Source organism: Ailuropoda melanoleuca, chromosome 11 (assembly GCF_002007445.2).
Source record: "Ailuropoda melanoleuca isolate Jingjing chromosome 11, ASM200744v2, whole genome shotgun sequence".
NCBI classification, from domain to species: domain Eukaryota; kingdom Metazoa; phylum Chordata; class Mammalia; order Carnivora; family Ursidae; genus Ailuropoda; species Ailuropoda melanoleuca.
The window spans coordinates 80,026,548-80,047,462 of NC_048228.1; the positions used below are offsets into that span (position 1 = coordinate 80,026,548).

The 20,915-nt window shown below is 44.2% G+C and overlaps 1 protein-coding gene across 5 annotated transcripts in view; it reads right to left on the bottom strand.

The window, feature by feature from the left end:
- TBC1D1 (TBC1 domain family member 1) overlaps nucleotides 1-20,694 on the bottom strand; it is a 236,496-nt gene extending 215,802 nt beyond the window's left edge. Inside the window, exons 1-2 of one of the 5 annotated variants that reach the window (XM_034671960.1) lie at nucleotides 20,132-20,694; nucleotides 10,394-10,901 (exon numbers count right to left, since the gene is read on the bottom strand). In XM_034671960.1, the coding sequence (XP_034527851.1) occupies nucleotides 10,394-10,810 (417 nt within the window). In that variant the 5' untranslated portion in view covers nucleotides 10,811-10,901; nucleotides 20,132-20,694. Of the gene's footprint in view, nucleotides 1-10,393; nucleotides 10,902-20,131 lie in introns of those variants that run through there. The other 4 variants (XM_011233005.3, XM_034671961.1, XM_002925769.4 and 1 more) reach the window with 4 other exon arrangements.
- Between the last annotated feature and the right edge of the window lie 221 nt (nucleotides 20,695-20,915).

Here is a 20,915-nt window from a genome sequence, read left to right on the forward strand (position 1 = left end):
CCCCCCCCCACTTTTTTTTTTTTTTTAAGTACATTTCCACCCTTTGGATGCTTGGTGGAAACCACCACTGAAGTAAAAGAGAAAATAGGAAGATCAGAGGAGCAGAGAAGAGACCACAGATCTCACAAGATGGAGGTGGCTGGTGACATGATGTGAGTCTTTTTAGTGGAATGATAGAGACAAACGGCCAATCAGTTGGCCGAGGAGAAAACGGGTGAGTGAAAGTGAAGACAGCCACCAGGACAACTCTTAAAAAATAGAGCAATAATTGGGTTCGTAACTAGAGGGAGCTCAGAATGGGATATGGGGTCAGTGGAGGATTTGTTTTTAAGATGGGAGATGCCAGGATAAATATTTTTAGAAAACCAAGCAGAACCAGATCAGGCATTTTACTTCTATGTTATTTTTCACATCATTCCTTAGGAACCAAGCAGGTCAGCATCAACGGGACAGCAAATCAGGATATGACTGGCTTTCTCTTCCACTAGAGACCAACAAAGAGTTAAATTAAATGATTAATTTATCCAGAGGGGAAAGAGATCAAAGGCATCAACTTGGTTCCATGAGAACAAGCTATTTCATATCATACTTACGGATCAAGACTCTATCTATCTATCTATCTATCTATCTATCTATCTATCTATCCATCCATCTATCTATTGTCTACACCCAATGTGGGGCTTGAACTCACGACCCTGAGATCAAGAGTTGCATGCTCTGTCAACTGAGCAGCCAGGCATCCTGGATCAAGACATTTCTTGAGCTTCCACACTCACTACTACAGTAGCCTCCTGGCTGGTCTGCCTCATCTGTCTTTCATTCCTCTACTCCATCCTCCACTCCAAAATCTAAAAACAAGTCCAGTTATTCACTTGCCCTGATCGATGCCTCTAAATAGCAGCCCTCTTAAGAATATCTAACCCCCTTAGTAAAGCCCCATAAAATCTCTCCCCAGCCTTCCTCCCAGTCTCATCTTCAGACCATGCAGTTTGCAAAACTCTCATCCCAGCAGCCCCAGCCACAGTTGGCACCTCCGCATTCCCTTGTCCTGCTATGGCTTGGCATACCCTCTATCCTCTACCTAGAATGTCCATTCAATCTGCACCCAACCGAGAAAACTCCTAGTGGGTCTTTAATACCCATTCAAATGTCCCCCAGAAAATAAATTTACTCAGGGTCCTTCCAGAAGGTAGAGCTATGACACACAGCTAGACTTTCCAGGGAACAACTTCGCTTCAACATAAAATCGACTTAGGAGCGAGTCAGTTGTCTGAAACAAAAGGGGAACATTGTCAGGTGATACATTCCTTGTAAATGGGAAGTGTAGAGACAGGAGGAAGATGACTTGCCAGGTTAGATCTCCTTGGGACAAAATCCGTCCACATCCATAGTTCAATACAACCCCTTTAATAATTAGCTGTCTATCATTGCTAAGAAGGGCCAAAGATCTGTTTCTCTACAAATTTCTACTGTTCCTACTTTGCCCTCCAGAGCAATTCATGGTGTGTCTATTTCTGTTTGTATGTACATGGCAGCTTTTTAAATAACTGTAGGCACTTACACTAGACCTCCTCCCTTTCTCCCAAATTTTCTCTTCTATAACTTACAGATGTTGCTAACTCCTGGCAGTACAGCATTCAGAACATAAAAGCATCATTATACCTCTTGAGGGGGCAATCTTATCTTATTTGATTTTGTACCAGAGCACCCAGCCAAGTACATGACATACTGGTAACGTTCCAACACAATTAATGTTGAATCTGCAACGTTTCAAATACCTACATCACTCGACCACAAGAATCATGGCTTCTGACACACTGCCCAGAACTAAAGCAACTAAGAAAGTGTTTCTGCAGGACCGGCTGTCATGAAGTCAGATTTGAAGTGCTCAGTCAGACACAAGAGTCCAACATCAGTGACCGCACCGCTCAAGGCCACCTCTTCCTCTGCGTCCTGCATTGGCTCCTCCCCCAAGCCCCACCAGCCATCCAGCTTCTTCCGAGGCTCTCAGAGCCAGGACAGCTCTGCACTTGGCCTGCTCTGGTTGTTGGTTCAGGCTCACAGGCAACCATTAGTGGGGCAGATGCCCAAGCATCCAAAGGGTGGAAATGTACTTAAAAAAAAAAGTGGGGGGGGGGCCTGAGTGGCTCCGTTGGTTAAGCGTCTAACATCAGCTCAGGTCATGAGCTCAGGATGCTTCTCCCTCTCCTTCTACCCCTCCCCCCACTTGTGCTCCCTCTCTCTCTCTCAAATAAATAAAATCTTTAAAAAAGAGAGAGAGGGGGGCGCCTGGGTGGCACAGCGGTTAAGCATCTGCCTTCCGCTCAGCGTGATCCCGGCGTTATGGGATCAAGCCCCACATCAGGCTCCTCTGCTGGAGGCCTGCTTCTTCCTCTCCCACTCCCCCTGCTTGTGTTCCCTCTCTCTCTGGCTGTCCCTGTCTCTGTCGAATAAATAAATAAAATCTTTAAAAAAAAAAAGGAGAGAGAGAGAGAGAGAAAGTAGAAAGAAGAGATTTATCTCTTTCAGTATATCCCAAACTAGCGGCTCACAGGGTTCTTGTCCATCTCAATACATACCTAGAGTTAAAAATAGGATATGGTTTTGAATGTGATCTTTTCGGAAGAACTTTGAGCAAAATTCTATCATTAACAAACAGAAGGCAGCAAAGAGAAGGGGGAAGCCTGGAGTCTCTCTGTGATGAATGTTCAGATTATTTCTGGAAATACTTCCTGGGTAGCTAGCCTAGTCCAGCGTTAACTAGTAGAGAGAGTATAAACCATATACGTAATTTTAAATTTTCTAGTAGGCTTATCAAAGTAAAATAAACAGGTGAAATTAATTCTAGTGTTATATTCTATTTAACTCAATATATGTAAAATACTATCATTTCAACATGTAACCAACATAGAAAATTATTGAGATATTTTAAGTTCTTTTTTTTTTTCAAATGAAGTCTTTGCAGTCTACTGTGTTTTAACACTCAGAGCCCATTTCAGCTCCAACTCGCCACATTGCAAGTGCCCAATAGTCACATCGGGCTACTGACTGCTGCACTGGGCAGTGAAGGTCTAGTTATAAATAAATCCTTTCAAGATACAAGTCAACTTTAGGTTCAAGATACTTGTAAACTCTATTCTTAGGAACAGATTTATATTAAAAAATAATTACAAACTCCCAGCATTTGGTGAAAAACACAAAGCCATATAAAGTGGTATATATTGAAAAACAAGGACTTTCTAAAAAATAAGCATGTCTCACAAGGTGGATGCTTTTGAAGCCCTCAGACTCATTTTTCAAAGTCAAAAATAAATCATGTAATCAATCCCGTGTCACGAACCCAAACCCTCCAACAAATACTTTCGAGTTCACGCAGTCCGGGACATTCTTTTTATAGATGAAAAAGAATCCCTGCCAACCTTTGCACCCAGCCACGGACTTCTGTCTAGCGTGACAGACGGTCAAGTGTTGATTAGCTGACACGGATACACTGTTCCAGGCAACCACGCACTGAGTCATAGCTGCCGAGTGGGACCCCAAATGAAACCTTACATAATAAACCAGAATAGGATCAAAGATGCCCGGCAGGAAGGGAACATAGATCAAAAGTCCTCCAAAATCTGCACAACAAAACCTTCTCAGAACCATACCCCGGGTAACAAAAAGAGACTAACATCTGAAATCTAGAAATTATGAAAACCAAATGCAGAAGGGCAACAGAGAAGAACATCTGAAAAGTAATCCTATATTCCTCGGAATCATCACCCTCAGGAACAAAACGCTCCAGCTCAGTGTTACAATTTCCATTTTCCCTCTAGCAAAGAAAGAAAGTAATGAGCCAGCAAATACAACAGCCACGCTAGAGACGCCGTGGGAGCCAGACTCGACGGAAAACCCTGAAATAAGCTGTACGTAGTTTAAGAGACTAACGTAAAACCCCATGCAGATGGGGAATTAGGAAGACAAATCAGTAATGGGTAAAATGCAACCAAAACAAAGCTGCAATCAAAAATCAGATTCCAAAAAAAATGTTAAATTAAATCATAAAACTCAGCCAAAGCAGACTCTGGCTTTCTAGATAGGGATTTGAAGTCTTAGTCCTGCTAATCACAGGAAAACCAATGAAGACCACTTCTTCATGGAATATGTACCATAACCTAATGTAGAGAGGCTGGGTGAGGGAGCTCTAAAACCCGGGTATGAGAAAGCCAACGTCCTCACAGGGCAGCATGCAAGAGTATACTGGTTCTTCCCCGGAAATTTTAAAGGCAAATATTTATTGCTCTGAAGTTAAGTCTACAAATAGTTAAGTACTCCTAAACTTTGTGGTAAGGGAGCCCACCGGGCTCAGTTTCAGGTATGTGTCACATTCAAGAAATGCGGTTTAGATGCCAAAAATCATCGAAAAGGAAACCCATTCCCTCAAAGGACACTGACAGCCTCTCAAATACATCTTCCTCAGCGACATTTAATGAAGTCCTCGTGTATATGCAGACCTTCCTTCTAGAAGTCTACTTCTCTAAGTTCAGGCAGTTACTCTACCCCTGACCCCAGGCTCCTTTCCCACGCTTGCCCCGCTCCTCCCCATCCCGAAGGTTTTAGCACTTTATTATGGAGATGAACTTAACCTCTCTCCCAGTAAGAAATGACACTTCCTCTTTGGAAGAGTGAAGAATAAGGCTTGCGAGATGGACATTAAGGAGGGCACGTGATGTAATGAGCCCTGGGTATTATATAAGACTGATGAATCACTGACCTCCACCTCTGAAACCAATAATGCATGCTTTGTTAATTAATTGAATTTAAATTTTAAAAAAGAAATTAAAAAAAAGTAAAAAAAAAAAAAGAGAAAGTTGTGTTATGTGACTTATAAGCTTTGCTAGTCTGCTAGCATACTTGTATATGACATTTTTTACTTTGTCGCCTCTCAGTTTTTTCTATGAACAGAAGTTATTACTTTGGTGAAAAATTATAATTAACATGGATGAGTGAAATTATGTCAGGAACAATAATGACAAATATAACTATTTTTTTAAGAAAGGAGTTTAAAATTTTTAATGTAAATCATCGTATTCGTCTAAGTATTATATTAATGCTTTTTCTCTGTTAAAATGTTACATTTGTCTTAGAGTCTTAACAAAGGATAGTAAAAAGTCATTATCTTCTATATAGTGTGTCCATTATCAGAGGTTTTATCGTTTCAGCATAATTGGTTGTTTTTTCTGTTGATTTTATCATCTCCTCTGCTGTGAAAGAAAACTTTTCCTTACTTGTGAATGTTCTGTTTCCTTACAATCATGTTGTCCTCTGGGTTTATCTTAAACTATTTTATTGTCCCTTTGGTTACACAGGCAACAGAATATTGTTTTTCTGTCAGCCACAATCAGTATTCATCCAGTTACAAATCTGTGAATACTCCTGATTTTTGACTTTCAAGTTTCAACCCTAAATTCAGAAAATATAAAATACAATTTCACAATATTAAAAAAAAAGATTCTAGCAGATATAAGCTTCTCTGATGGAGAAGGGGAAGCCCATGAGTACTCTCACATTAATGACATCTGTCCCACCACGATTATGAAACACCCACACTGTGCCCAGACTGGACACAGCATCCAGAAGATTAGAATCTGAAGAGAGTCAAAGTCTACGGCCATACCTCCCTGAACTCACCCGATCTCAACTGAAGAGAGTCAAACACAGGGTTTGAACAGCTAGGGCATATTTCAAGTAGAAAAGGTAGATCAGTTAAAAGACGGTGGGCACTTAGTAAAACTGCTCTCGTGTACCCAATCTCTGACTTGCCCTGGGTCCCGCACCCACTGTCCCCTCCCTTCACCTGCACACCAACCTACACTTCTCCCCCTTTCAAAATCCATTCTTTCTTCCTATTGACACAAAACAGCAACAGACAATGTCAGAAGCCCCAGCACTAACACCACCTGCGACTCAGTGATGGAAAGTCCCTTTCAAGGAAGCAGACCTTTTTCCTCCATAAATAAAAAAAAGGATAGAAATAGAAATATTCTTATGAATGATCGAAGTAAAACTCAAGTGAGTGACAAATCTGATGTTCTTCTGAGTACAGATTTTCATAGAGACAAAGATGAACTGGAGGAAGAAAGAAGTAAACCAGCTTTCAAGGGCTGAGTCTGGGCAGAACTCCTGATTTCTTTGTGATGGGATGGGGGAAAGACCTAGTCAGGGTCACTCATGCAACCATCTGTTTTCCAGAACGATGTCTTCACTTCCTACCACGGACTCAAACTCAAAACTACACTTCAACCCAGAACCTTGTCCCACCATGTTCATATGTGTTCGGAGGGGTGTTCTTGAATGTCATGAGAAAAATGTTATTTATGGCCCAATAAATTTGGGGATTTCATGGACTAGTGTACAACCCAAGAGTGAACTAGAAAAGACAGCTTCTCTAAAACCGTGGTTCTCAGAGCGTGGACTCTATAATTCAGTGAACCAATATCTTCCGAATAATCAATGCGTGATGTTACACAGTTGGACGTGCTTAAAAGATTCCTTAAAAAGCATGACGCACCAATGGATTCTAATATAACAAAGTGCACGAGTGCTTCGATAAGGTTTCAGATTTCATCTTGCAACAAACCTTTAAGCAACCACCACTTGTCAAGTTTTGGTATAGTATTAAAAAAATAGCCACAATTTTCTAAAAAGGCTATAAAATGTTTCCATTTTCCTACCACTATCTGTGTGAGGGCAAGTTTTCTTCCTATCCTCAACCAAAACAACATATCATGACAGAATGAATGGAGAAGCAGTGGAGAATCTGGTATTTGTATTAATCTAGACAATAAAAGATGTGGGAAAAAAAACGAGAAGTAAAACTATGTCACTCTTATCATGAGATATTTTTGGAAAATATATAGTTATTTTTCACAAAAATATTCTTTATGCTAACATATAAAGGGTGTATTACTTCTGTTTTTTAACAAATTAAGAAAGTAGTACCTTCATAATTTCTGTTTTAATTCCTAGCACAGTAATTATTAATAATTATAACCCACATTCATGCTCTTTGGGATCCTCAATAACTCTTAAGACTGAAAAGGGGTCCTCCTGTCAAAAAGTTGGAGATGCTGCCCTAATGCATTTGGTGGTGGAAGCCTTTCCTTGTGGAACACCTTGAATGTATTCTATGGAACATACAATGGGAAACAGTCTCATCTTGTGTTCTAAAAATTATTCCTTTATAGGCCTCTTCTCCCTAGACATTCTTCAGCAAGTTAATTTATATGCTCTCGAAGGGTTTCCTCTCATGCAGCAGTTCTGTGCTTCTAGCCGTGGAAGTAAATACATACATCTCTTCTGGCAAGCACAGCTGAAAGTGACCTCATCTACTTAGGAGAGGCCTTAATCTAGAGAATGAGTTCATTGAGCAAATGTTTCAAATAATCACAAGAAATGATGACATAGGTTAACGTGCTCCATCAGCAATAGTCCTCTACCACGAGATACGATGCCGGAGATGTCCCAAGAACGTAAAAGCTATCACGCCGGAGAATCGGGGCCCGTTTGGTTTACCATTCAGTTTGCAACAAAACCGAATCACTGACTGAGGTACACCTGCTACAAATTAGTTCTCTATACAAGGAAGCAGGACAACAGCAATGCGTTACTCCGAACACTGGCAGTTTGTGTCTGGAAAAACCGTGTGCAAGCCAAAAATAACTCAAGACCTAATTCATATTTCTACCATGGCTTTTCAGAACGCAGAGTAAGGCCAGTTGTCTACTTTCACCACGACTGGGAGCTCCAGTTACCGAATTTTGTTATAAATCTCTTCTTCCTGTTAGGTATCTGAATGACTGGCCAGGAGCCTGTTCTCAGATGGCTGTAAAAAATTTTGGGAAAGAATCAAAAGTGGAAAGTGCTGGACAACTATTCCACGCAAAGGCTCTCCCCAAGGAAAGTCAGTCCTTATATAGGGGTTGGAGTACAGGCTGTTCAGACCTTTCATTTACCTTCTGGAATTTGCACAAATTATAGGAACCATTAAGTTTAACTATGCAGTTTTTAAAGTATCTAGTTTATATGACCAGGATCTTGGAAGCTGAAGACACGCATCTTGGCCTCCTTTTTCCTGGTACCTTAGACCTGAAGTGAAATTAGCATATAATCTGCTTCCAGTAAAACTTTCTTTAAGGAAGGCTTTTTATGGCCGTAAGTGCTTACTAAGGTGCTGTTCTAGCTCACTTGGTCCCCCTGGCAACATTATGACATAGACACGATAATTATCCCCATTTTACAGATGAGACAATAGGTTCAGAGCTGCCTGAAGCCACGCGGTTTGTAAGTGGCAGACTTTGAAATTCGGTCCCTTAGAACCTCTGTACTGGGACGCTGTCCTGTCTATTTGAGATGCATGGACGATAACATTAAATGATTTATGAATAAGGAGATATTCAATTCTGTGGGTAAAATAGTGGTTGTAAGCTTCAAATTAGCCTTTATTGAAGAAAGCCTTCCTTACAGCCAGGGTGTTAGGCTCCGTTCTCTGTCTTCCAGTCATGACCTGGACACAGACCATGTGATAGTTACCTGTTGTTGCTTCTGCCTTCCTTCTAGCTTGTACTAATATCCTCTTGCTCGGCACCTGGAGCAGCATTTACTGAATGAATGAGTCAAAGAACCGCTTTTGCTTAAAAATGAGTCTCTAAGAATCTACTTAGTCACCAAGAACATGAATTTCCAAATGAAGCTCTTGCACCCTGGAGGGTATGCAAAACAAACAAACAAACAAACAAATAAAAAACCAAAAAAACCCAGTGGGGTACAAGGAGAAAACCATCAGCATTTCTATTTCTATTTACTGACATTTACCACATGTTTGTGCTGTCCTCCTCATTCAGCGTGCATGGCAGACAGCCACAGAGGGATGCTAGGCCTCGCAGGGGCCTTCCTCGGCTGGCTCACAGGTTTAGTCAGCAGTGGGGCCCTCACCTGTTTGCTTTCCGAAGGCTATATCAAAGTGCAGTTCATATGGGCCCAACTGAGAACGTGGCCGTAGGGATTATATTTTCAATTTAATCTAAACTGAGCTTCACAAAATGGACAAGTGACTTTAAATGAGTCCTGCAGAACCACAAAACGTGGTAACCACAATGCAAGCACCAACACCCAGGAAAGTCATAGAGCTGACGATACTTTTACCATTTCTCATACAATACTCTTCTCAGCCACATCATGAGATATAACGAGTTAATCAGATCTGACATAAAGTTGGCATCCATGCACACAAAACCTGCAAGTATCAAAACTTGGATTCATATCCACTATTCTTATCAACAGTCTTTGCCTAAGTGAGCATGATACCTTGGCTAATTGGCTAGGCCAACTGGCTAATACTATTAGCCAATTTGAAATTGGCTAACAGTATTCGTATACAGCTTCTAAATACATATATATTTTTCAAGCAGGGTCAAAGGTGTGGAGCGCACTGATCTAGGCAGGACTCTGCTACCCAAACTGCAATCTGCAAAGAAGCAGTTTCAGCATCGCCCCGCAGCTCGTCAGAAATGCACAATGGAATATTACTCAGCCATCAGAAAGAACGATCACCCAACATTTGCATCAACATGGACGGGACTGGAGGAGATTATGCTAAGTGAAATAAGTCAAGCAAAGAAAGGCAATTATCATATGGTTTCACTCATTTGTGGAACATGAGGACTAGCAGGGAGATCATTAGAAGAAGGAAGGGAAAAATGAAGTGGGGTAAACAGAGGGGAAAATAAACCACGAGAGACTATGGACTCCGGGGAAACAAACTGAGGGTTTCAGAGGGGAGGGGGTGGGGAGATGGGCTAGCCCAGCGATGGGTATTAAGGAGGGAATGTATCGCATGGATCACTGGGTGTTATATGCAAACAATGAAGCATGAAACACTACACCAAAAACTAATGATGTGCTGTATGGTCACTAACATATCATAATTAAAAATAAAAAAGAAATGCAGTCTTAGGGTCCATCCCAGACCTCCCAGACCCAAATCTGTATTTTAACAAGCCCTCCAGCTGATTCAGGTGCACATTCCTGTTTGAGAAGCACTGCCTTAGAACACACACCTGAAATGATCTGAACCCTCACAGTTCAGCTCTTATTTATAAGTTGAGGCAGATTTCTCTGTTGAATTTTTCAACTCATAAACTTATAATTCCTAATAGCTGTTATCAAATGTCCTTTAAAACTATATTTTAAAAAAACTACACCCATAAACCAAAAACCCAGTGAAATAATCTATGCACGACCGCAGCATCATCTTATCCATCCCAGTATCCATAAAGTCAAGGTCCTGCCCCCCACGCCGTGAAAGCCATCCCGATTCACCGCCATCGTTTTCGTCCCCACTTCCACTTACTTTTGTTTGATCGTAGGCTTTGAACACATAGCAGATACTCTGCTGACTGGCTGCACTGTCCTTGATCAGACAAGCGAAGTAACTGGGATCGTGACTGTTGTGAATCAGTTTGTGAACATGCTGGGGCTTACACTCGAAGATGCTGGAACAGATCAGTGGATCCCACTGTTGACTTTTCCCTGGCTCAGGTTCACATCTCAGTCCGGAGGGGGAAACACAAAGCCGGACTTGCCCGGCACCAGGCTCCTTTTTGGAGGCCTGCCCGTTGAGCCGTCGCACCTCCGCCACGACCCAGGGCAGCATCGGCATGGTGGTCAGGGCATGCACGCGCAGCAAGCCCACCAGCTGCAGGCTGAAGTCCACGGAGGCCTCGTTAGGGAACGGATGCTTCCTCGCTGTGAATGTTATTGGTTCCATCTTGGGAAAGGTCTGGAAACTCAGCAAAACGTTGCCACTGTTTTCTATTTGAGAAGGGGCAATCTATTTTATGTGCTTCTGAGGCAGAATCCTGGGGGAGAAAAACAAAGGCATTAGAATTCAATGAAATCACAGCAACAGCTACTTTCAAAGAGTTATTATTTCAGAACTTAAAAGCCTGAAACCCAAACATGGGAAGAAACGGATCTTAGTTCAAACAAGGTGCTTGGCCTAGAAAGAGCCTTCTTGAAACTGCTTCATGTAAAGCTCGAGAATGCCATAACTGTCACTCGCACTACAGGTTCCAAACATCCCACCGGGAAATTCCTATTAAACGTTTGTAAGCCTCGCAGAGCCAGCAAAAGCAAGCAGGACATTAAACAATATTGTCCTGCTCAGATACCTTTAAACCCTGTTCAATTAACATATGTTTCAAGGAATTATTTTTTAAGTAATCTCTACGCCCACTGTGGGGCTCGAACTCATGACCCCCGAGATCAAGAGTTGCATGCTCTATGGTCTGAGCCAGCCAGGTGTCCCCCAATTTTTTTCAGATCATCAAATTCAGTAGTGGTGACTTTCCCCAAAAAAAGTAATTTTGAGAGAAAAAACCAGCAGCTATCTACCCATTATCATAGTCCACTAAACCAGACCAGTTTTCAACAACTGACCTTATCAATTGTGATACTACTTAAGTTTTAAAAGCCCCTCCCTGACATAGTCCAGAGGTGCTGAACATAAATTCAAATTTCATTAACATGTAATTGGTGCCAGTTTTGCTCCAAATATCACCATAAATCTTGTTTCATTTAATTCCTGTATTATAAGCCATCACACCCACACTTTGTTCTCCTCATCAATAGAAGACGCTGTTTCCAGTAGACCCACACTCTCTCGCCTGCCTTCCCCCCTCTATGGGTGATTTTCAGCAACCACATCTGATGTATCCTAACGCCTTCCTGTTCCACTGGGGACAAAACCCTTCTGTGCAGAGCTGAACCGTCTACTGGATCTCAAGCCTCGTCCTTCCCCGTCTGCTCGCTGGATCTTCTTTCTCTCATGTACCCCCCGGGCACCTACACACTGCATCTGTCTGATTCACCATCGTGTCCCCAGTGCCTGGCCGTGTCTGACTCACAAGAGAGGCTCAATAACATTGTAAACAAATGAATGAAGTCTCTCCCATCTGAAGAAAAAAAAAAAAAAAAAAGATATTTTCCCTTGACCTCGCCCTCCTGAGCCACAACTCTTCCTTCCCCACGCAACTTTCTTCTACACTTAACTGGTTCACTTCCTACTGCCCATTGACAATCTCAATTGTGACCAGACGCACTGCCTATGCGTTGAACTTGCTCCCGCTAAGGTCATCCACATCTTTGGCTGTGAAACCCAAACAGGGCTTCTTAGTCCTTAACTGCCTGGTCCTTTCTGATGAATTTCTCAGTGGTGTACTCCTTCCTGCTTGAAACCCTTCTGCTTCTCCTCTTACCTCCTTGCTTGCTTCTTTCGGGTTCTTTGGTGGCTTTTCCCCCCTGTTTAATTCCATCCCTTCTCCTCATTCCACTTGCTTTCTTTGGAAGTCTCACCTAATGGCTTGGGTGTCCACAACCACATTCGAACATTTCTGCTGCCGCTAGCAGCTTACTTGTGCACTCTGGGCACACCGCGAGTGTGATCTCATTCCATTTCATCTCCAGCCCTAGCCTCGGTTATAGACGACTCGTATTGCCATTGTTGGGACCTAGGTCACTGAGGCCTGGAGAACTTGTCACAGGTGGGTGTGGGAGAGTCTGCTCCTGATTCTTGACCCATCGTCTTGAGTGCTGCCCAAGAATGGCATGTACCACACAGACCCTGATGATTCCCACATGCATGTCTCCCATTGGACCTCCTTGCTGAGATCCAGATCAGGACAGACCATTCGATATTTCTATCTGGGTAGCCTAGAGGTATCTCAGCCTCGATTTAGTCATTTTTTAAAGATTTACTTATTTATTTTAGAGAGAGAGAGCTTGCGTGTCCGCCTGCAAGCAGGGGCAGGGACTCAGGGAAAGGGAGAGGAGCAGACTCCCCGCTGAGCCCGAAGCCCCACACAGGGCTCAATCCCACAACCCTGAGATCATGACCTGAGCCAAAATCAAGAGTCGGACGTTTAACCCACTGAGCCACCCCGGTGCCCTTCAATTTAGTTATTTTTAAACTAACTCATCTCATCTCCCCGCTTCCCATAACTTCTCTTGTTGCCCATAAACTGTATCTCTATAAATGGCATCACTATTTTATTGGCCAAGCCAAAGGCCAAGGAGTCACTGCTACAGACTGAATGTTGAATTCCTAATCCCCAGTGTGATAGTATTTGGAGGTCACAACTTTGGGAGGTGATGTCATGAGACTGAAGCCCTTATGAATGGGATTAGTGCCCCCATAAAGAGACCCGGGGTGCTCTCTTGCCCTTTTCCACCATGTGAGGAAATAAGAGACAAGACGGCTGTGTATGAACTGGGAATATATTCAATATTAAAATTCTAAATATGTTCTGAAAATGAACTGAAGCCAATTCCTTTAACTACATTTTTCTATATGATATAGATGCATAAATGATAAGAGTGAATTTTTATAAGAGGATTTGAACACAGTTCAGAGCTAGTTTTCAATTTTAAATGTTCAAAAGTTCAGGAATAAACCCACACTTTCGAGCTCCAGCATAGTTCATGGAAACGTAGTCCCTGTCTCTTCTCCTTTAAAGTACAACCTTTCTTGATGAAAAGAGACTTGAAGTTCATATAACCCCATAAATAATGGTCTCTCTCTCTCTGCTTTTTCTCTCTTTCACCTGGTGAGAGTGGCAGTAAACGTCTGGCTCAACTTCCACTCCTGTAACTGAATCTGTTTCCAGTTCTAACCGTTGACAGCCGCTAATCCCAAGACATGCTTAAAGAAGTACTAGAATTATTACAAAGGGGAGACCTGAGATCTACCAATTAGTGTAGATTAGGCAATTATTAATATGGTGGCAACAATATGCAGGATTATTTTCAGTTTTCTTCTAAGGCAATATATATATAGTGCAAAAAAAAAATTTACACAATTTAGAATTTCAAACATTTAGTAAATAAATAGTCATCAAATTAGTTCTGCCATGTCATTGACAAAACTACTGAAATACCTAGAGTTTTCATTTTTGAACCAGCCGTGGCACATTCTTAGTTTCTCTGTAAAAAGTAGATTGGTCCGTAACACTGTTTGTAAACTATCAAATAGTAAATTCTACTCCAGGGGGTGTCTGGCTGGCTCAGTCAGAAGAGCATGTGACCCTTGATCTCAGGGTCATGAGCTCGGGCCCCACGCTGAGTGTACAGATTACTTAAATAAGTAAAAATTAAAAAAAAAAAAAGTTTTACCCCAAAGATAACAGTAATTATTTATCAGCGATTCTGTGGTTGTAAGATTCATGGTAACTTAGACTAGGTGCGTAACTGTCGTACTACTTTTCAATAACAAGTTCTGCGAAATAGATGATCTATTCAAATAAAACTAATACGCCACTAGATTATTTTTAAGCCATCTCAGTCCACAGCATTGGCATGCAACCTCTGACCATCCGTCCCAGGTAGAGCTACCGATTCTAAGAGGGCTCTTGTGCCTCCTATCCTCAGTAAGAGATACTGTGATCTGTTCTTCCAGCGAACTTCTAGCTGTGTTCTTATTGGTACATTCATCTGCATACAAGCTCTATCCCTCACGGAGACCATCTGTACGCTACACAATTCCTACCTACCGTTGTCCATAAACATGGTAGGCATGCCAAACACAAAGTTACATTTATTAGAACAGTTGCAATCATCTCATTAGTGAGTCCTTCTATATCAAATATCCCTGAAGGCATGCACTTAGAATTATAAAATCTGAAAGCCAGAAATGTCCTCTTAAGCTCTTTAGAAATTTCCCTTGTATTTGAGGGACGCCTGTCTGGTTCAGTGGGTTAAGGGTCTGCCTTCGGCTCAGGTCATGATCCCTGAGTCCTGGGATCCAGCCCCAAGTCAGGCTCCCTGCTCAGTGGGGACCCTGCTTCTCCCTCTCTCTCTACCGCTCCCCCTGCTTGTGCTTGCTCTCTCTCAAATAAGTAAATAAAATCTTAAAAAAAAAAAAAAGATTTCCCTTATATTTGAAATGAGGAGACATGGTTCTGGAGAATTAAGTGATTTGTCCAAGTTGGGTGACAGAATTAGGACAATCCGATCCCTGACTGGCATCCAAGGCAGAAGAGAACCTCAGTTTCCTGATGAAAACACTTTCAAGGGTACAGCTGAGAAAGCGAGTCACTTAACTTCTCCAAATCTCAAGTTTATTCTTATAAGAGACTAAAACAAGATCATCCTCAAGTTGTCTTCTGTCTCTAAAATCAGGTAATCTGGTTTTCATAATGTATAATACCAAATGTCCCCAACATTGTGTGGGGATAGAAAGCTGCTTGCGTCTTCCTGTCAAGAATACAAATGTGGGGGAGGTACAAGAAGAAAGAATGGGGTTTATTGATCAGGAAGCGAGAGAAGAGATGGCAGGGGTTAGCAAGCCGCTATTGGGAACCCCCTCTCTTCCCGGCCCCCCTCCATGCCGTCCCAGCAAACTATGGGGGAAGAGGAGGGGGACTTTCCAGAAGCTAGCAATAAATACCACAGCCACTGCAGATTCAGCTGTCACCTTCTCCGAGTGCTGGTGGGAGGGGAGGAGGGAATAAACGAAGGGATAAAGGGAGAGGTGTTGGGACTCCTGGGTGGTGCCTGGGTGGCTCAGTCGGTTAAGTGTCTGCCTTCAGCTCAGGTCATGATCCCAGCACCATGGGATAGAGTCCCACATCAGTCTCCCTGATGAGCAAGGAGCCCGCTTCTCCCTCTGCTTGCCGCTTCCCCTGCTTGTGCCCCGCCCCCAGACAAATAAATAAATAACATTAAATTAAAAAAAAAAAAAGGGAGAGGTGTTGAAGCTTCTAACTCCAAGCCAGGTTAGGAACCAGCCAAGACTGATTAGCTGTCGGGGACCCCCCGCCCCCCCCCCCCGGGATGGGCAGGGAGTCTCCAGATAGCTATTCACTTCCACTTACAAATCATTGGTTTAGTTTTTCTGCTCTTAACCCCAGATGGAGTGGGCATGCTGCTGAATGGGATTATTCTGCCACCTGAATCCTCTAGTCTCACGCAGTAAAACCATCGGGGCATGGCTACACTATTTGTCCCAGAATCTCACCCAATCAGAGTGGTGTGCTGCTCCCTGGGGATTGCCCACAGGCTCCAAAGATCTTTGGGACAGTAGGTTATTTCACACAGAGCCGTCATGCGAGGCTCCTGGAGTCCGGCGATCTAACCTCTTCGTCATCAAGGATGCTCCAGGCCCAGTATGCACCTCTCTAATTTGACACATAAAATAATCATGTGTGGAATGACTTCCTTCCTACATTAATCAGACCCAATGTAAGCCTAGTCCTTTAGGATGCCATGGCCACTTCCTGTATTCTCTTCTACTTTATGGCACAGGATAAAGGGGCAGGGGCCCTTGCTGGCCATCAGACGTGTATATCCCCCCCTCCAGCATGGCTGCTTTGTTATTCTCCTGAAAGTAATAATAATGACTGTTAACACACAGATAATAGCACTTACTGTGTGACTGTTAACTGAGCTCTCACAACAACCCTGGACAATAGACTATTATTATCATATCTAAATAAGGACTCCAATGGATTTTTACCATTATCAGCTCCACCTTTCAGATAAGTGATGAGAGAGAAGGTGCTGGCACAGAGAAGTAAGGTCACTTGCCCAAGGTCATCCTAGCAGCAGATGGTAGAACCAGGTTTTAAACCCAGGGCCTTCCACTCCAGACTTTGTGCTTGCTCTTAAACCACTTTGCTAGAAAAATACTTACTGACCAACTACCTCTTCTTGGACATTACAGATATGACCTTCTGTATTCTTACAACTCTGAGATGTCTGTCTTATCATCCCCATTTCCCTAAAGGTCCCCTGGCTAATGGTGTAGGCAGGATTTGTCTTAAGCCCAAATTTCTATTCTCTGTGATACAGACATCTCTAGAAGGGAATAAATCTAAAATATCCTTCTAATGAATTAGCTGGGTTGTTTTTCTATCTAAATTTTGCTTGGTCTCATTAATCCAACTCTAATGTCAAAATTATACTTCAGTATCAAATAAACAAATATAAGAATGGCAATAAGTAATATTTACTGAGTGCTCACAATGTATCAGGCACTGTTCTAAGAACTTTACATGTATCAATTCATTAAGCTTGACAACAAACTCGTAAGTACTCACCTACTTTGGAAACTTAGGTTTACTGATCATAATTAATGTGTTGTTAAATATGTACTCTCTCTTTTTAAGAGAAAAACACTGCTGCTTGTCACAAAGGACATTGGCATACTCAAAATTAAATGCCTTTGTTGGCGATAAAACATTTTTCTTACATTCTGCACAGCTTTACTGAAACCCAAGTGTCAAGATTATTCATACGGCCCAAATATGACGAATCCTTTTCTAAACATTCGAAACCTGAAAAGGGACACATTGCCCTTAAATCTAAGAGCCCATCAAATGGAAATCGCAGCTAGAAAATGTCAAAAATTGTGAGAATGGAAACCTTCATGTCTTTTGTGAAGAACCTGGTTAAAAATCTTTTTCTTGCAAAGTGGGGTTGGAAAGGAAGAAATAAGATAAAAGTCAGCTAAGGCAATTTGTAAGGTAGCAGTTCTACCCTGAAACCTCCATCCTCTGCCATCACCAGGGGGCTTGGAACCCAACGTTGCCTGTCTGCTGAGTGCCATCAGTCACTTTACCGCACGGACTCTGATCCTCCAAGTTTTAATGACCAGGAAAAGAAGAGGGCTGGAAAACATATCACATATCGGCACTCTCGTGGCCATTATACTTAAGAAGCACAGCCCAGCAGACCGGGAAAAGGGCAAAGCAAACTACGGCAGCACATTAGCAGACTTAGGTCATCTGGGGAACACAAGGAGCGGAGGCTGGGGAACTTCAGAAGCATGCCGTGAAGAGTGGAAAAGGGCCTGAGGGAGTTACCATTTTGACAAGATAAAATTAAAAGCCTTTTCAAAGACAGAAACCTCTCAAGCAGGCATCCCTACTCTGGGCGCCATAATGACCGAACCTGCTGGTGTGAATGGGGAACAGGTAAGTGCCACTCCCTGCTGCTCACCGGGGGTCTGTCCCAGAAGATGCCAGAAGATCTGGCAGCAAGGAGCTGCTCACCCACATCTGGTTCTGCCCAGGAGTCTATTTGATTGTGATGCAGCCTCTCTGGTCGAGGCTGCCTTCTGTGGAAACGGAGGGCAAAGACTGTCAACAGCTGGATAATGAGGAAGAAGGGGTAAGCTGCATTTCCTCAGAGCCACTCACTTCCTCCTCATACCTTCGGGTACTTCCTACAACAATCAACGTCATGTGGGGGAGGCGTCATCCCCATACAGATACAACAGCGCTCAACCAGAAATGCTATCAGAGTGAAAAGGGAAATCCCCAGACCTCTCAGTGGGAAAGACAGTGGTAGACTATGGCAGGGAGTTCCATTTGCAAAACTAATTTGATGTTAATATTTTATAACTACCCCAATGAATTTTCCCCCTCCTTGACTGGTTTGCAAATGGCTGGACAAATCAACATAAAGACATTTATTTTCATTATCACCTGATAATTTTGTTTACTGCTTGGAATCCCACTTAGTCCCTTTTACATCTCCTTGCACTCAGTTAATAGTCTCAGGGCATTCCTCTTGTGTTCACTTCAGAAAGTACCCCCTAAACATTTCACACGACACCCTGTAATTCACAGCTGTGTCCACTGTCCAGTAGCTCATATTATGTCAAGGGTTACTTTCAGATAAATCTAAGGAGAAAGCCCTTTTTATGGTCTGATTTCTCTATAACTTGGTAGAAAAAAAAGAAACAGAGAGATTCAAGACCTTGATAAGCATTCCATTTCAAACAGTTCTGGAAACACCTGTTTACAAAAGCAGTCGATCCTTTTTTATACAAACTTTTTCATGCAATGTTCTTCGTCCTTTAGATAGCCTTCAGGATTCTTGGGAAGGAGCTCATCCTGAGGAACACTGCCTCCCCAAGCAAGAGAAGCTATCTCAACTCTAGCTGCTTCAGGGATCCCTAACCCAAGAGAGTCCTAGAACATGAAGTGTTCAGAAACACGGGAGAGTCATTTAGCAAGGTGGATCCCCAGCCTCTTGCAACAACTCCCCATTCAGTCTTTCACCCCAGCCCCTCCCACACAGAACAGGCTCCCAACACACACCAAAACCCAGAGCTGGCTATGCTCCAATTCTTATCAATCCCATCAAATCTAGGCAGAGAATGAATTTCTGCTTTCCAAAAGAAGGGGTTTCGATCAAGACCTCTGTAGTTCTGCTTAAGTACAGTGTGAAAAGTTTTGAAGTTTGGGCTTGGAGAAATAGCTGAATTTCTTGGGTGTGACCCATTTAAACCAGGTCATTTAAAAATGTTCTTTCAAAGTCTGATTATATTAATAAATGAAAGCATCCAATCATCCAAAAGGAAGAGTGAGAGATCTATACCTATCCACTAACGTAAGGAACTCTGAAAATTAAACCGTTTGGTGGGAGGAACAATCATCACTTTCAATTTCTTTTCCTTTTTAAGCAACTTTCAGAGAATGATCTATTTTAAATAAAATAACAGGTAAAGCCATCTCTAGGCGGATTTCAAAGAAAACAGTATCTTAAAAACAACAGTGTGTGGAGAGGTTCGAGGGGGTCTCAATCACAGAAGGATCAGGAAGCTGCTAGAAACAATTAAGCAGGGTTTCAAAATGACTGAGACAGGATGTGCCCATAGAAAGAAATGTTGTGCGCCCTAGCGGAGCTGCCGAAGTTACTACTGCGAAGTACCGTGAACTTTTAAAGGATAGCAAGGGGTCACTCTGACCACCCTCCCCCTCAGTCCGGTGGCCCTACAAACACAACAGCCCCCAGAGATATTTAGCGGGAGGGGGCAGATGCCGAGCGAGCAGGAGTGAACAGGGGGGCTGAAGGAGCTCCTGGGCGGTCATGAACTTGAAGGTTTCACTTTCGTTCAAGTAGGGGGGCAACGAGGTAGCAATGAACCCCACCCCCCACCCCCGGAAGCCCCCGGCGCGGCGAGCACAGCAGGAAAGCCTTGGGCTGCCGGATCCCAGCTTCGCGGGCCCGAGAGCACAGGGGCGTGCTTGGGGCGGGGGGCCGCCGGGATGCCGCGGGAGGCGTGGAAGCCCCAGAAAGCACCTACCTGTACAGCGGCGCGCTCAGAGCCCGGGGCCGGGCCGGGGAGCGCAGGTGCTCGGAGGCGGCGTGGGGACGGCCTGGGCGGGCGGGGCGCCCATCGCGCCGGGCCGGCTGAGCGCTTAGGCGGCGGGGGGCCGGGAGGGATCCCCTCCGCTCGGCTCCCGCCTCTACCTCACCCAGCTGAGGACACGGCGGGTCCCGCGGCGGCGGCAGCAACAGGCGCGGTAGCGCGGAGGCTGCGGCGGCGGCGGCGAAGGAGGAGGTGTCTGCGCGCGGCTCGCGTTTCCTCCTCCCCGGCTGGGCGAGCGCGGGGGAGGCGAGGGGAGGGCAGAAGCCGGGATCTCCCAACTCGGTCCCCAGAGACCTAAGAGGGGGACGCGCTGCTCCCTCCCTCCCCTCTGCGCCTTGTGACTCTGCCCGAGGTGCACGGCCGGACAGGCGAGTCACACGCGGGTAACAGCTGCTGCAGTGCGGGTCCGCCGCGGCCTCCCTCCCCTCCCTGCCTCTTCCCTGCCGGACTGCCCATCCTCAGCGTTCAGACCGGGCGGTGGGAGGCGGGGGGGCGGTGTCCGGGCGCCGCCCCAGCCTGCCCGGGAGCAGGGTCCTGGCCAGCCGTCCGCCCGGGCTCCGAGGATTGGGGCCCCGCGCGTGACGAAGGCCCTCGCGGCGGGATGTGCGGTCGCACGCCCTGTCCTCGGCAGCCTATTTATAGCAGGTGGCGGTGCCCGCCGCTCTCGTCCAGCGGCGCTCTCAGCAGGTGGCACTGCCCGCCCGCTCTTCGCTCCCCC